The sequence below is a fragment of the Argiope bruennichi genome, chromosome X2 (assembly GCF_947563725.1).
Source record: "Argiope bruennichi chromosome X2, qqArgBrue1.1, whole genome shotgun sequence".
NCBI classification, from domain to species: Eukaryota; Metazoa; Arthropoda; class Arachnida; order Araneae; family Araneidae; genus Argiope; species Argiope bruennichi.
This window is the reverse complement of record NC_079163.1, coordinates 116,041,517-116,058,107: the sequence shown is the minus strand read 5'-3', so window position 1 is coordinate 116,058,107 and position 16,591 is coordinate 116,041,517. Positions and strand designations below refer to the sequence as shown.

General features: G+C 30.5%; 1 protein-coding gene across 1 annotated transcript in view; it reads right to left on the bottom strand.

Annotated features, from left to right (window-relative positions):
• Window positions 1-396: 396 nt before the first annotated feature.
• LOC129959852 (dentin sialophosphoprotein-like) overlaps window positions 397-16,591 on the bottom strand; it is a 103,388-nt gene continuing 87,193 nt past the window's right edge. Inside the window, exons 7-12 of the mRNA XM_056072745.1 lie at window positions 13,154-13,365; window positions 11,773-11,838; window positions 10,531-11,251; window positions 8,615-8,881; window positions 4,245-5,247; window positions 397-2,021 (exon numbers count right to left, since the gene is read on the bottom strand). Coding sequence (XP_055928720.1) covers window positions 686-2,021; window positions 4,245-5,247; window positions 8,615-8,881; window positions 10,531-11,251; window positions 11,773-11,838; window positions 13,154-13,365 — 3,605 coding nt within the window. The 3' untranslated portion in view covers window positions 397-685. The remainder of the gene's footprint in view (window positions 2,022-4,244; window positions 5,248-8,614; window positions 8,882-10,530; window positions 11,252-11,772; window positions 11,839-13,153; window positions 13,366-16,591) is intronic.

The window sequence follows — 16,591 nt, the reverse complement described above, 5'->3', positions numbered from 1 at the left end:
TTTTAGAGAAAATTTTTCATCTATTTTTTTGTGTAAAAATATCCGTTGCATTATGTTTATAGTGGTCCGTTGCTAGAATCAGTTTTATTGTGATAAATGATTTGATATTACAATACTGTTTGATTTATTCTTTTTTTTTTTGAGGTTGTATGGAGCTTGATTTATGAAAGATTATATTAGTTTTCTACAAAGGTTTTTTGAAAGTATATGTACATAGCCATTTCAAAAGAAATTTAAACGAGTGGGGCTACTTTGCATGCTTTGTTCTAGTTTTTACTTTTAACACTTGTATGAGTAACTGTTTTTTAGCCTTTCAGTGTGTCTTTCTTGCTATCAGCGGCGACAAAATTAATTTTGTGAACGTGATTAATAAATAATTTAAAATAAACAGTAATATAACTTTAATAATAATTTAATAAATAGAGTTAGTTTTTCACATAGGTTACACATTCTGAAATAAATGAGAAGCCTAAGAGAAGCAACTCAAAAGCAGTCTTGTATTGCAGAATCATACTGTCAAGTCTTGCATTTTTTTGGATTTTGCTCTTTAAAATTGCACATGAGTGTTGTAAATGCATTAGAAAATACACTTTCTGTTCGATTATCACTTTGAAGAATGTCAGAAAAATTTTAAAGAAGATTGTCAACTAACACCTTGAAATTCGTCTTTAAGCACATAGATCTTTTACTTTTCTTCAGCACTATTAGAACAATCTGAACTGTCAACATTAATGAGGGTTACAAATGTGTTTGAACTATCTACATTTGTTATATGTTCGTTAGGGTTTCCTTCTAACTGGATTACCGTGACATCACTGCTGCTAGATCGTGGTGTGCTTGAATTACGTGTTTGAAATCCCGCCTTTTTCTGTGCATTACTGTCTTTTTTGCCAAGTTTATTACTTTGGATGTGTTGGCGACAGGTTCCATTCAATCCTTTTTTGCTTCTCCGAAAAAGTGGTCGTTTTTTCCGTGGTCTTTCTAAATCAGCTGATCCAGGATCAGAAGTTGTTTCTGGTATAGGAGTCTCTAATTCTCTTGTAGAACCAAGAGAACTTGCGCGACCACATTCATCTTCTTCTGAAGTACTTGGTATTGGATGCTTACCTATAAATAGTCCTTTTTGTGCTGCCTTTTCCATTAGCACGTGTGTGGAAAATACATTGTTTCCATTGGCAAGTACTCTTCCGTTTGTTGTGTGATTCCCATTTTCTACGGGACTACTTATTTGTGTATTATCACCACTGTTATGTTTGCATTCTGTTGTACGATGATGATGATGATGGTGATGTTTAGACTTAGTTAAAGTTTTTTTCCGTAGGTTTTCCTGTGAACTTCTTGATCCTCTTGATGTGGTAGATGAGCGATCTGATGTTGGAGTACTTCGATCACTTCCTTTATCCACACAAACGTGTTCATATGAGCATAAAGTCAAATGCTGAGATAAGTTAAAGCCTTTTGTTGCTCTGTTACCATTCATATTATTTGCTAGTTTGTTGAGACACTGGTCCAACTGACAGTCCTCTCTAGTTGCCAAAACATTTCCAAGTTGACTTAAGTACCGATTTAATGAGCAGTCATCAGTAGGTTGTATGACTGAATCCGCTAATTGTGCTAAACACCTATCAATTGGCCCGTTTTCATCCTCACTAATATCTTCTCTCGTCTCATCTTCACTCTCTCTTTGAGAAACTGGGGTATTTAAGGAATCTTCTGTCATGTCCGAGTTAGCAACAGATATCGAATCCGATTCGATTGATGGTGTTCTAACAAATCTCCCTCCAGTTTTAGTTTTTAGTTCATCAGCTGTTTCAGTGTCATCGGTTGCTTCATCTTCTGTGACGGATGGAGGTGGCTTACAGTGACTTGAATCTACTTTACTGTGATGTTTTTGCTTGAAAGATGACATATTTTTGAACTTCAGCTGATCCAGATGAGGTTTGGGAGGTGGTAAAGGAGGGGTAACTGCTTTTCCTCTTGGAACTGGAACCTTCATTATAGGAGCATACCGATTATTTTCTCTGGAATAAATGAATGAATAAAATGAATTATTTAATATAGTTAGCTATTTACTTAAAAGTTCTTCTTTAAAAGCTGTAATGCGCTGTGAGAAGTATTTTTTTTTATAAATTATTAAAAATGCTCATTTGTAGCTCACAGTTTCATAATACCGAATATTGTTAGGGATATATAATTAAGATTGGAAACTTCTGGGTCAAAAGTTTTTAAGCTTGGAAATATTATAGAATGTCCTGGAATTTTATATCTTTAAGGAAAGTTACCGCCAGGGAAAAATGCCGTTATATGTTGCATTCAAGACCAGGAGTTTGGCTTTATGAATATCTTTGTATTTGCAAAAATTTTTAGTGGTTCGTCAATGGCTATCAATAAAAAAAAAGCTTTAACTTCGCACATTTGTATAATATATATATATTTATTTATTTATAAAACTAAGTATTTCATGGAAATCAATGATGTTTTTATTTTTGAAAGATTGGGCTTTACTCATATAATGCTATTATTAATGCGTTACAAATAAAAGGAACAATTTGGTTTGAAATGCTATTGGACTTTCCTAAACACTTCCTTTTGTTTGGGTTTTCCATTATTTTGGACAACTCCTGTAATTTTTGGACTTGAGGCTATATCGAAGATACTATTCATAGTTATTTTAATACATAAGAAATGTTTTAGAATTGAAAGATTCCATTCCCGAACATATTCGTATCATTTCAATTCATACTCTCGAGCTATCGTAGAGAGAAAGATACAGCACTTTCACCTGATTATAAAAAATGGTGGGCAGCATGTTGAAGATGTGCTGTCTTACTGCTATTTACAAAATTTATTATGATGTCACTGTCATTAATATGCCGTGCGTTTCTATTTCTTGTTGACGTTCTAAATATATTTTCAAGATAAATATCCTTACCTCCTTTATATTATTTCCAAATTTTCTAAATTTTGTTTCAATAGTTTTCATTTATAAGAATTTTAATAAATTAAGTAAAATTTTAATATGTAATCTCTGTATATTAATGCACAAAGTGAAATCATTGATCAAGCATCAAATAAATGACATTGGTTGAGAAAATTGTTAGTATTGAAGTGAAACTAATATGAAGAAAAATATAAAGTTGGTTCAATATGGCATACTTTCAACTTTTTTACTGAATATATGAAAAGTTCAAAGTGTGTCTAGTTGTCTAAAAGAGAAATTTATCATTCGTAGGGCTGGTTGTTTTAAGAAGGTACTTCAAAGAAAGAAAAAGTATTTGAAAAATGTTAGACTATTTTCTTAGAATGGTTAAAATTGTTTAGAAAGATATATTCAGATTTTGAATTCACTAACTTAAGAAAATTCTTGAGTTAGACGCATTCTTTAAAAAAAAATTTAAATGTGTGGATTTAGCTATTAACCTATATGAAAATGAAATTTTGCTAATCAGCATCTTCAAATAATTTTATGTTAGGTCTGATATTGCTGTCTAGAAAACTTTTATGTTGAGGTAACATTTGGATATACAAACACATACAGTCGTTTCTAATTATATCTGTCTATATCATGGAACTGATACCTAGATAAAAATGTCTGTTTTGGGGAATTATATAATTGATGTTACATTTTTTTGGTGTATAAAAACTTCTAGAATGCGACCGTCGTATTCTATTTTTGAGTCCAATGCATATGCTCATTCAGCGTACATTCCGCTTATACGGATAAGTGAGCGTGGTATTTCTTTATGATCAGCTTGTACAAAAGAAACATGATCATGAAAATATCTGCTTACATACCAAACAAATGTAAAACTGTTCCGATGGCTGGCCACATATCGAAATCAACTCCCAGTAGCCTACATGTGGGCTGTTAAGAAAGAAATGTTTGTCTGAGGCAAAACGGTCATTAATTCGTCTCAAGCCCTTCATCTACTTGTACATTTTGCTTTCTCATTTATAAATAAAATATTACTTTATCCTTTCAGATAGCTTGGTCTATTTATGTGTCTTAGAAAGATTAAATAAAAAATATACAAATTTGTGTGGTAATGTATGTTAGATAGTTATTATAAAGGAAGATAATGAAAATAAGATAAGACAACAATGACGACAACCGTGTTCTATTACTTCTAACTCTCAGATTCATTATTTTTAAATTTCATGTGAAACTAATAGAGAAAAGTTTAAAGTTCTTTGAAAGATTAAAACTCATTGTATTATATATCAAGAAATATTAAAATTTTTACCTTGAATCTACACCATTTTCGCTGTTTGTAATTGAGATGATAGTTTTTTCACCCACTCTATCTCTTTCCTTAGTTGCAGGCACGATTTCAGGAGTCTTGTTCTTGTACCTTTGCCCTTTCCTACCACTTACGGATGATGTGGAAGACCGACTGCTTTCAGCATCATCAGTTTCGCTCACATTTGTATTGTCAAAGTAAGTTTTGTCACTTTCTTCTGTCACCAGAGGCTCCTCATTTTTGCGACCTTTCAATGGATTACGCTTAAAGATGCTAACCTTCCGCGCAACTTTGGTTTTCTTTTCTTCCTTTTTTAACGTCCAGTTATCTGCCCCTGGTGAGGATGATGTTCTTGCTGATATAGGCTTATTATCGTCTTTTAATCTTCCAATTGTGGTTTTAAACTCCTTCATGAATTGACTAATTACATTTTTTTCTTTTGGAGATTCAGTACTGAATGCTGGTACTGTGCGTTCAGATAACTTTTTAGCAACTTGAGATGATAATTGAAGATATTCTTCCAGAGATGGATGCTCACTTTCATCCAAGCTGTACATTTCGACATCAAGGTCAGTGCTGAGTCGGCTATCGTCATCTTGTGTCGTAATTTCATCCATTTCGTCGTCCATGTCATCGTCATCTTCTTCTTCATAATTTTCCATGTCTTTTAGGCCTGTAGAGGAAGTAATGACACTAGAACCAGAAATTACTGAGAGATCTTCTGAACTTCTCAGTGAGTTTTTAGATTTTACTGATGGTGTAGGTTTCACAGGTTTCCTGAAACTTGAATTCAGTGAATCACCTGAAAGAGAAGCTTCTGAAGTTTCTGAACCTTCACTTAAGTAATCTTTGTCTGCTTCAAGAAGTGTAGCCTCTTCATTTTTCAATTTTTCCTTCATAGTTGATGGTTGACTGCTTGTTGTGTGACCAGAAGAGTTGCTCATTGCTGTTCCTGGCCTTGAACTGTATGCACCATTAACCTCACTCAGATCATCAACTCTGCTATCTAAATATTAAAATAAAGAACTTTTAAACAACTTTATTAAATTTAAATCTAAAATTTATTAATACGAGAAGAATTTGATTAAATTTGAAGGATAAATCTGAAATAATATAATATTATGAATTACTTGATAGTTATAATGACTAAAGATGATTTTAAACAGGTATATAGTGACTAAATATTTATTTCAATAAGGATAATAAAGTTATATTTGCTAAAATAAATCTTAAATGGTTATTTGAGAATTCATAAGAGGATCTCCTAGTATTTCATTGAAATTCAGCTCTTTAAATCTTATTGATTGATTGATCTTAGAGCAAAAGTATGAATTTGAAAGTATTTTTAAATATATTTGAATAAAAATATCTATTGTGTATCATATTTTTTGGTAAATGAGAATACGCATTGCTTTTATTTGTAAATAAATTTACGTGCGAAGTTAATACACTATCAAATTCATCTAAAAATTACTAAGATTTAAATTAATTCCTATATAGATAGAGATTACCCAGAAAGTTTGCATGAAATATCTATATTGTTGCTATAGCTCTAAAATATCAACACTGAAATAATTATTGCCTTTTTGTAAAGTTTCGTTATGGGCTGTGTGGCCCGTAATCTGAGACCACGAAATTGTGCAGTAAGTCAGAGTAAGAGAATAATATTTTAGATGACAGCCTGTTTTGAAACTTCCACCCTTTATCAACATGGTGATGTTTAATCCAATATGAGATTTAACGAGCAAGAAGCACCGATCACATCAGCATCGCAGGCTATATGAGTGAAATTTTTCCACTAAATTCATACTGTTCGGAATCCCTAAAATATTCGAAAGAATGCCGAATATTTCATAACCCCCCCTCCCCCTTCAATATTTGTCTCTTATGAAGCTCGTCAATGATTTAGTGGGTTAACGCACAACATGACAGAGGAGTTTGAATCAGAAGAAAGCAATGGTTTTTATCTGGATGCACTCTTAAAAGCATTAATCAAAAACTGACAGGCTGAGTTACGCTTTATTAGTGAATTGCTCGCTGGAGGGTTTCCTGATTTTCCTCAAATGAAACCTAAATGTGGTCTATTTATTCCCGTCAGTCTTTCTGGAAAGCAATCTATCCACAAGTATTGGAGCTAAAAGACTTCTATCTCAAGTGATTCTGAGATACTGTAAGGTCGCTGTGACCATCTGAAGCGGTCATATTTCTCCTTTATCTTGAATTTTTGGCAAATGGTTTGAATAGATATATGCAGCTAGACCAAATGAGATTTACTAAATCCCACTCAGTGATATTTACAGTGATCTATTCATAATTTTTTTCATTAATACTGCATATTTTGAAATTCCTTTGAGTCAGCATTCTTGCTAATACTGTGTGTATAATAAAGAATAAATATTTTTTAATTCTTAAGAAGCATGTGGTATTTAAATTTTATGAAAAATGAACGAAAGTTTTTTTGAAATGAAACTTATGTAAAACAAAACTTTCAGAAAATATATAAATTTTTTTTTTTTTAAATTGTAGAACATGTATTTTTTTACTTCTGTATGATTTTATATTCAAAGTTAATGCACTCTCAATAACATCAATTATTAGTTGCTTCATATCGTTTAAATAGCTTAAAGTTCTGAATAGACTAGGAAATTTTTTCATTAGTTGTTTTCTTTATTCATTTGCATTAGCTGTAATTATGCTGCTTAAAGGGAGGTTTTAATCAATAAAAAGATATTTGAACTACATGTTATATTTTGGTGAGATATCAGGTGACAAGTCTGTTGGGTTTATTAGCGATTCATTTAACAACAACAAAAAAAAAAGATCGATAATATATTGATTGCCCAGTCAAATTTATTCGAATATTTTCTTATAAATGTCATTGCTGTTCGTCTAGAGTTTATTACTTGTAATAGTGTTTCTGCGTGGCATGAGCGTTTTGTTAAATAATTAAAATTTAAAAAAGTTTCTGAAAGCATTCTTTTATTAATGCATTAAAATATAGCAAATAAATTTTTTAAGCAAAAAGATCAAGGAAAAAATTAATAGAAATGTGGGATACTGATATAAACATTCCAAGTACAGGGTGTGTCATAAATTCATGCAAATTTCAAAATTCATAATAAAAGAAGTAATCTCCAGAAAAATATTTCGGTTTACTCTAATATAATTACAGGAATATAAGATTTTTTCCCCATGTATAAAAAAAATGATTTTAAAACTTATTTGAAAGAGGGCACTTACAAGTCATATTGAGACGTTTTATGCAAACCAGGTTAGCAATAAATATCTGGCTGGAAATGGATTCGTTATTCGATCCTGGCAATATGCTATTGTTACCAGATCAAGCGTTGGTGGTTAAATATTTTTACAAGAATGAGGAATCCACTGCTATTGCATTGCAAAAGTTTAGGATGGAGAAAGCAGTGAAAACGCCAAGAAGCTCTTTTTCATTGAATGGGATATTGAATTTAGTACATTTTCAGGAAACTGGATGTCTTAAGAAAGTCGAAGTGGCAGACCAGTTTTGAGGACTGACCGTGTCCATGCTATAAAAAAGTGTCATGGAAGAACTGGCGGCCGTGGCATCAACGGAGAGTAGCAGTACTCGTGAAACTGGGAGAATAACGGGGATTCCAGAATCATCATTCTAAACAGAATGTTGAATCTGTATCCATACACGACGCAAGCACCTCACTAGTTATTACGATCAGATACAGTTACCGATTATACTAAGTTTTACAACATGGGTGCTGGCTCAAATCGAATATAATAAAAATATTTGTCTGGTTGTGGATTTGAATAAATTTTAGACGAAATTTCTAGACAGAAAGTCTTTATGGTGCTCAAACCGTGTCTATACGAACACAATAACTCAAAAACGCGAACTGGATGAATAAATTTTGAATACAATTTTATCATCAAAATTGTTATTATATATTAAAGCTTAGACCAAATCCACTAAGGGATTGATTGTCTGTCGGTCTGTCTATTCATGAGTTGGTGAGTACGTTAATTCACAAAAGCATCAAGCAACGCATAAGAAATTCCTACATGGTCTTAATATTAAAACTTTGAACGTGTATCAAATTTTATTTCCATTCAGTATTAGGGAAAATGCACATATTGAGTACTCAATTTTCTTTATTAAAACTCAAAATTTAACGCAAAGTGCTCCATATTGTGTTAATATACGAGAAAATCGATTGGCAAAGTTTCCAACTGTTTTTTTAGGAAAGAAATCAGACCTATTGCCTAGATTGATGAAAAATATAAAAAACTGGAGAGAATAAATAATCATTACTTCTAACATTGGAGATTAGAAATTTTAGTAAAATGGGCTGTGGACCATCTGCATTAAAGAAATCTTTTAATACCTGAACGGGATGACAAATTGCCTTCTTCGTCTGTCGATCTATCGCCTTTCGATTTCCTCCTCTTTGATTTCGCCCTTTCTCTCTTTTCAGATTTTTCTTCCTCTGAATCATCTATCACTTCCGTTTCTTGCAATTTGTATAGAAGCTGGCGACGGGAAATTTTGGCATCTTGATGCCCAGACGGATATTCCAGTGTACTGCAGCAACTCTCCTTTGAAGTCCTGTCTTGGCTGGAACTCTCTCTACTGCCCAATACATCAAAGTCCTCTACAAAAGAACATCCTTATTATAAAATACTCTCTTATATGCTGCACGAAGAGTATCCAGTATATCGCCACTTCTATATCCAAATATCAAATATAAAACCTGTCAAAATATTTGATAAACGCAAATTACTATCATAGGTTAGCTACATCTACATCAAATTGTTATTATTACAAAATATCATATGTCTCTAATGGTTTCATCTATTACTGCTACATCAAAATTTTCTATGTTTTGTAAGTTGCGGTATTTGACACATGGCATTTTGATATAAAAAAAGACTATATTCCTTGAACATTTGAGGAATGAATATGCTCACACTCTTTTGTTCAATTTAAGTTAAATTAATTATTATTATTCTTTGCGATCTGAAAATCAAAAACTATGCTAATCTTAATGGAATAATATAGAGCTAATGAAACTTATTTGATCTACATGAACAAGATTCTTAGCTTTAAATGAGGCTTATAAACTAATCTGATATATAAGAAAATGCTTTTAAACTAAATTAATATGTGAGAAAATGTTTGTAAACTATATGAATATGTAGAAATTCCAAAAAATGAAGAATGCTTATCAATACATTTTGTAATCTAAAATGACGCTGCATAGTATTTATCATGTTTTACTCTCAATTCGTGATACATTTCACAAAATATCAATAAATAAATGAAGATTATGATTCAAAAGTAAATATACTTGAAATAATATATACAGGATATATAAGTAATATATATATATGTACAGGAGTCTCAAAACCCTTGACCGCGGCTTTTATTCCTTAAATATTGATCCCAAACATATACTGTAAATTACAAAGTTGCGTAAAAAAAGGTGCAAAATGTTATAAAATCGATTAAAATTTTCAGGGTAATAAACTTTAAAAAATACAAAATTTAAATTTTTATACGGACCTCGTACAAAAAGTTCCCAGTGAGCAAAATGTGCCCCATTCTCCCCCTGAAATTAATCCCCTGAAAATTTTAATCGATTTCATATCATTTTACGCCTTTTTTTTACGCAACTTTGTAATTTACAATATATGTCTATGATCAATAATTAAGGAATAAAAGCCGCTGTCATGGGTTTTGAGAAACCCTGTATATATATATATGAAACTTGGCTAATTCGAGCATGAAGGGTCACATACACACAATAAAAATTCAATTTATTCAAAAATTCGAATAAAGAAAAACAGTTTAAAAATGAGAACTGCAAGATAAAATATTTTTACAACTATCAATAACAGTAAAGACTTTTTTATGTATAACATTAATGTTTTCAAAATCTTTTTTAAAGTGAAAAATGTTTAATGTTTTATTTATTTTTTATTTTTTTGGTTAAGTATATTACTGTACAGCAATAAAATCATCGAATGAATAAAATCGTTAAAAATTAGAAGATGCAAAGTACGGACTTATTTAGCTAGTGAAAACAAACCAGAAATAAAACAATATATTATATATATTTTTAAATTTAGACTGTGAATAACCAAAACAAACTTAAAGAATAGACGAGATTTTATGTTTAAAAGAAATTTAAGAGATCAGAATAAACATTCGAATTAGCCAAGTTCTTCTGTAATTTCAGTTTAAGCAGAAAGGGGAGATTTGCTGAAACACATTGAAGAATCACACTACTAAAATTCTTACCGTCTTTAAATTTCTTTGGACTTTTCATTTCTAGCACACAGTTCATCTCGTTTTTACTGATTTTATTGATTTTTTCGTACAGATCCAAACGAAATAAGTCGAATTTAGAATAGTTCTCACCAGCTGATGATATTTTTCTTTTTTTCCTGTCGAGACTTCCACCTAAATCTTTCAAGCTTACAGGAGATGGAGATTCTCGGCAGAATTCTTTTTCTCCATTTGGTGGTGAAGGTGCTCTTTTTTTGCTTTTTGTTTTTCCATTCCGTGGTGGAGGCAACGGTGGTGCCAGTTTTGCTTCTAGCATAGCCGCTCCAAGATTCGATCCGTGGAACGACTCGATTTTCTTTTTAGCTACTGCTGGTGTATTGGTGTTTGCTTTAACAGAAAATTTCCTGAAAGAGGATTTTCGATTACTTGATCCTTCAATGTCTCTCTCTTTAAAGTCCTGGTAAAAGTAATCATCTTCAGGTATTACCAATAATGTTGGCTTGTATCGAAAACTGTTCAGCCTATTCTTAGCTGCAGTAATCATTCCTCTTATACGGATAAAAAAGTCCTGTGAGGGAGGTGATATAATGTCGGAGGCGCCTTCTTCGGCTGAAGAGCTACTTTTTGTATGTTTTCCATCAAACGAAGTCGAAGAATTATCCAATTGCCTGTAGTTATTTTCCTGTGAGGTCAAATCATGTTCTGAAGATGAATGAGTGTGGCTGGAGGAACCCTAATCGAAAATGAATTAAATATTAATATGAATGAGTCAATGAATGAATATTAATATGAATGAGTCAAGATGAATTTTCTAATTTCAGCTTTATAGTGCAACTGGTAATTTCTGTATTTATTTTAAAGATACGTCCTTCATGAGATAATATATTCAAGTTTTGAATTTAAGCATTACACATATACTATATGGACTCCAGATGTTACACGGTATACATTAAGTTGTTATACATTTTTTTGCCAAACCAACTGTCGATACTTGCTTAATACATGCATCATTCATAATTTTTAACCAATAAATTGCATTTGAAACGTGAATACATTACTTTTTGGTATATGAATCTTTCAAATAAATGCAACTACTACCTTTTTCAGAATAAAGTTTTGAAATCAGAGCATTCATTTTGACTCATTCTGTATATTATATCTAATACATCTGTTCCACTATGCAAATAATTCTTTAAAAGTAGAAATAGTTATGCAAAGAAATGTATTAATATTTTTTAAATGTTGTGTACTTACTTTTAAGGAACTTTTGGTTGTGAATTCAGCCTCTTGTACCAAATTATTAATATAAGCAGTTCTCAGCTATAAAAGCAATGAAATTTTTAGTAGACAATATCCAATGACAAATTTTTGTTTTATGCATAAAAATCAGGGAGAAAAATAGGGCTACTGAAAAATGTTTAGGTAATTTTATAAATACGTAGATCTTGTGCTCACTTAAAGTTTAAAAGTTGGTACTAATTTCGTAGTTGCTACCGAAAATTTTATACCATTAATTTCCAAAATAGTTCTATATTTATCAACAGGCATTTAATTGAAATTTAGTATTGTGGTGTACTTAATTGACAATGTAGACAGCTTTGAAGTTTGAATTTAACCTATTCTGTTTATTACGTACATCAACTTCCACCATTTCCTAATATTGCCCTCAAATTTTTAAAATTTTTATTGTTAACTTTCAAAATATTAGCTTTTTAAAGTTATTGATATATTTTTTAGCACTTTCTCGAAAGAGCTTTTAGGATTATAAGATAAATGAAAGGGCACAAAAATACAAGGATGGTAACGATCTTTAAACTATACCTTAAATAAGATAGATTTTTTTTCTCCTTATATATAATGTTTTTCCTTGAGACAATTAGATGTTAAAAAATTGTATGTTAGAAATTATTAAAATTACTGTGTTTTTGCATTTATTGTAATTTTTTTTTTGTATTTAAAAAAAATTTTTTTTTACATGCATCATAGATTGTTTCAAAATGTGTATCACTAAGGATCATTTTGAAATTCAGTATAGTCATTTTTAGTAAGTTTTTTGTTGTAAAAGATGTAGAGTATATTGAATGCATTTTAAAACGAAATGATGTTTTTAATCTATACCTGATTTTCACATGATCACAAGTTATTTTAAATTGTTATTGGTTTATTATAGAATTACTTCATAGTTAATGAATCTATAAATGAAATTGTTTTGCGCATGATAAATTTTATATTTTAAAAATCTATGTGAAATAATTTTTATAATTTATGCTTATATGTATAATTTTAAGCTCTATTTTTAAGTATGCAAATAACTTGCATCTTACATAGCGAACTTACGGTTACATAAATAAATGTCATTCAGAAAAAAACAATAATCTTAATATAGTAGTACCTCAATGAATACAGCGTAGGAATTTTCTTATTTCTTGTCATTTTTAGCAGTGAAATAAGAAAGATTAAATATAAATTGCTTTTAATTAATTAATTTAAATTCTTAGTAATTAATTAATATTAGATTAAATTGCTTTATTTATTTAATTATTTATTATTTATTAATTTTTATTCATTGATTTCATTTATATTGAAATTGTTTTATTCTAAATTGATAGAAAAAAGATGCATGGCACACACATACTTGTGTATTGGGGCTTGTTTCTTCATCAGCAACTTCAATTGAACTGTGAGAAGGGGCAAGACCTTGTCTAGCTGCTTCTCGCCTGCTTTTTCTGACTTTCAAATAGATTAGAATGGCACCAACATAAATCAAGCCTAATATACCGATACTGAAGCCAATTATAATGAAGTTGTTCTTGTTCGGGGATGAATCCAAAAATTCAGGCTCAAGACCTATTTGAATAAATATTTTATGAGGTTCAGTGCTAAAATGCATTCCAGCCAAAAGAAAGAAAAAACGAACATGAAAATATAAAATAGAAATCGACATAATTAATGGATAATTATTGGTAATGTGATAGAATATAGCTTTTAGTGGGAAGTTTAGAAAAATAAATAAGACTTCTTTTGGTGTTAAGAAAATATTAATCTGGAAAATTGAAAAAAAAAAAAAAAAAAATGGCTCTCATTTGGTTTGTTTAGATTAACGTCCCACTTTGAAGCTACCCGAATTCTAGATGATTATTTATAAATAGCAATGCCCAAATTCGTTGCCTAAACGGCAAAAAAGAAACAATTAAACAACAACAACAGTAAAAAAAACCCAGTCAAATTGAATAATTAAGGTATCAACCTTTTCTTCGTTGAAATAATTGCTATTGTTTTTTTGCTTTTGAATTGAATTACTGCTACAAGGATTTTAAGAAAATTGAAATAATTAGCGAATAATTATTTAATGAATAATTTATTTTGCGAATGATGATTTCAAATAATAAAAATAAATCATTTTAGTGAGATTTCTGAAAAAAATCTCAATTCTGTATTCCTTTTATTTTTCTTTGCACGTAAATGAAGGATTTTTTATTGTTTTCTAAATTTATTAAAAACTTTTGCTGTAACTTTTCGGTGTTCTTTGGATTTCTTTCGTTATTTTAATAGTCATTGCCTGGTTAGCAGAATTATTTTATTTTTTAGGAAAGGATGAAAGGTGAGTGAAATATATCAATTTAATCGTGGTTTAATAACTAATTTCTCAAACATTAGAAGTAGGCGTATACTTGGAAAAACACTTTATATGAAGCAAGTAATCACATTTTATATTGATTGAATAAAAAAAATACAGTGCTGAAAAAATTGTGAAATATGAATTTATTTAAAATATTTTGTAATATTTATCTATTTGTAATATTTAATAAAATATTCTTGTCACATTAAATTTTAAGGAAAAAAACAACAACAACAAAAAAACCTTCTTAGAAGATATTTAATATCTTACTCTTTGCTCACTTCAATTCACCCATTATAGGGCAAAATACCAGTATATATTTTTTTAAAAAAGGGGTTTTATTTGGTTAAACTGATTCTGTAAAATAACAAAATATCAAAATATTACTAACTAGATCAGCCTTTCGCATCTTCAGTGAGTCGATAAACTGAGGACTAAGCAGGCTTGGGAACTAAACACTGGGGGTTCCGCGTTAGGCTGACCACCTAATCGGGACATATGTCTTGCACCCCAGGGCCCTCGGTCATGAAAGCAGATATGGGCACTGTAGACCTTGACCTACATGGGCTGTCGTGCCACTGAGTTTAGTTTTTTAGCTAATTTATTACTGACATTAAGGGCGGTAAATGCATTTACCAGTTATCATTCAGACCAAACAGTAACTGACCGCTCAGCAATAAGATTAAAATTATCTTTGAATGTTCCCTGCTAAGTATACTTATCACTTAATTTTAATCAAATTAAAACAATTTGCTGGCATTTTGAAGTTCAAAATAATGAATTTCCGAGAAATGAAAATAAATGTTTGATTGAACTAAATTTTAATCTCCAGTTTTCGTGGCAACATGAAGAGTTACATTATAACAAATTAAAACTGTTGTGACTTATTGTACTGTAATTAATAAAATTTTATCCATTTGTTTTATTGAGAAAAATTAAGAAAACAAGAACCACAACCCCTAAGTATTCAAAATATTTGAAAAGAAGTCGAAATATGAGAAATATTATTGACAGGAATATCTAGAATTTGAAGGAAAGCCTACTGCATCAAGAGTTCTTATCGTGTTTCTAAAACTGAAATTGAATTAAATTAAATATATTCATGTCATAATACTGACAATTTGATATAAGAATATTTCAGACAATGAAAAATTTTGGATTTTTATTCAGAAAATTTTTAAGAGTTGAAATTTAAAGACATTCAATAGTCAGTTTTGATCGCTAGTAATTTTTCGTAACACCTGACAAAATAGGAACCAAATGCATTGGTCTGTGCAGGTTTGATGAGGAATATGGACGAGTACTTTAGATGAGACATTCTTCTTCGAAAATGTTTTAATAATTGCTAAATATACGGCTATTTTATCCGGTCTATTATCTGATTTTTTGGAGGGGTTCTGTTGCTACCAAATTTGGCACGAATATACTTGTTGCAGAATGATGGGGCTCCAGCACATAAATTTTTATTTTCTCACATACAAAATATACAGAGAAAAAGTATTGCAACCATCGAACATTTCGAACTCGCGATTTTGAGGAAGCTCCAGGTTTCAGACCTCCTTGAATTCGAGAAACACATTTTTAGCATTATGTGTTTTTGTCTGTTCATCTGTCTGTAAACATGATAACTCAAAAACGCTTTGAGTTAGACAGATGAAATCTGGTACATGGACATAACACCAAATTCATAGATTTCTATCAAATTTTGAGCAAAATCCATTCAAAGTAAGTCTGTTTGTCTGGCTGTTCGTGTATAAGTGAAATGGATAACCACAAAATGCACAGAGCTAGATAGATAACATTTGGTATTCAGGTTTAGCATCTAAAGTATAGATTCTTATGAAATTATGAAAAAATCTATCAAAGGGTTGATCGCCTATCGGTCTGTATTTTCATATGTAAAACTCAAAAAAACGCAATGTCTCAAATAAATGAAATCTGGTATGTGATTTTGTAGTTCGTTTCCAAGGTTTGGTTTTGATTCGTCTGAAAAAGCATCTAAAATACACATTCGTTTTTTTGCTACTTTTAGTGTTAACAACACCCCAGTAATTAATCGCAAAAGATTTCATTCTAGCATGCGTTTTCATATCGATTGTTCACCAACAGCGGATTTGATAAATCGAATTATTACGGCACGTAAATCTGTTACAGTAACAATAAATTTCGCATAATAATCTGCCAGAAGAATTTGTTTCATGGATGGGTTTCTGTATATCAGCCGATGGAAATCATTTCAATCAAATATATTGGTAAATTAATTTTATTTAGAATTTATAAAATTATTTATTATAAACATATTTTAGATAACATTTCATTTTGTGATGAGATGATTTATTTCTTATTATTATGTTGTTTGTTACACAGGCTGTGTTATTACTTTTGCTTGCAATCTGGACATCTATTTTGTCTTTGTCTGTTGAATATTTAATCCAATAAAATATATTGAAGATA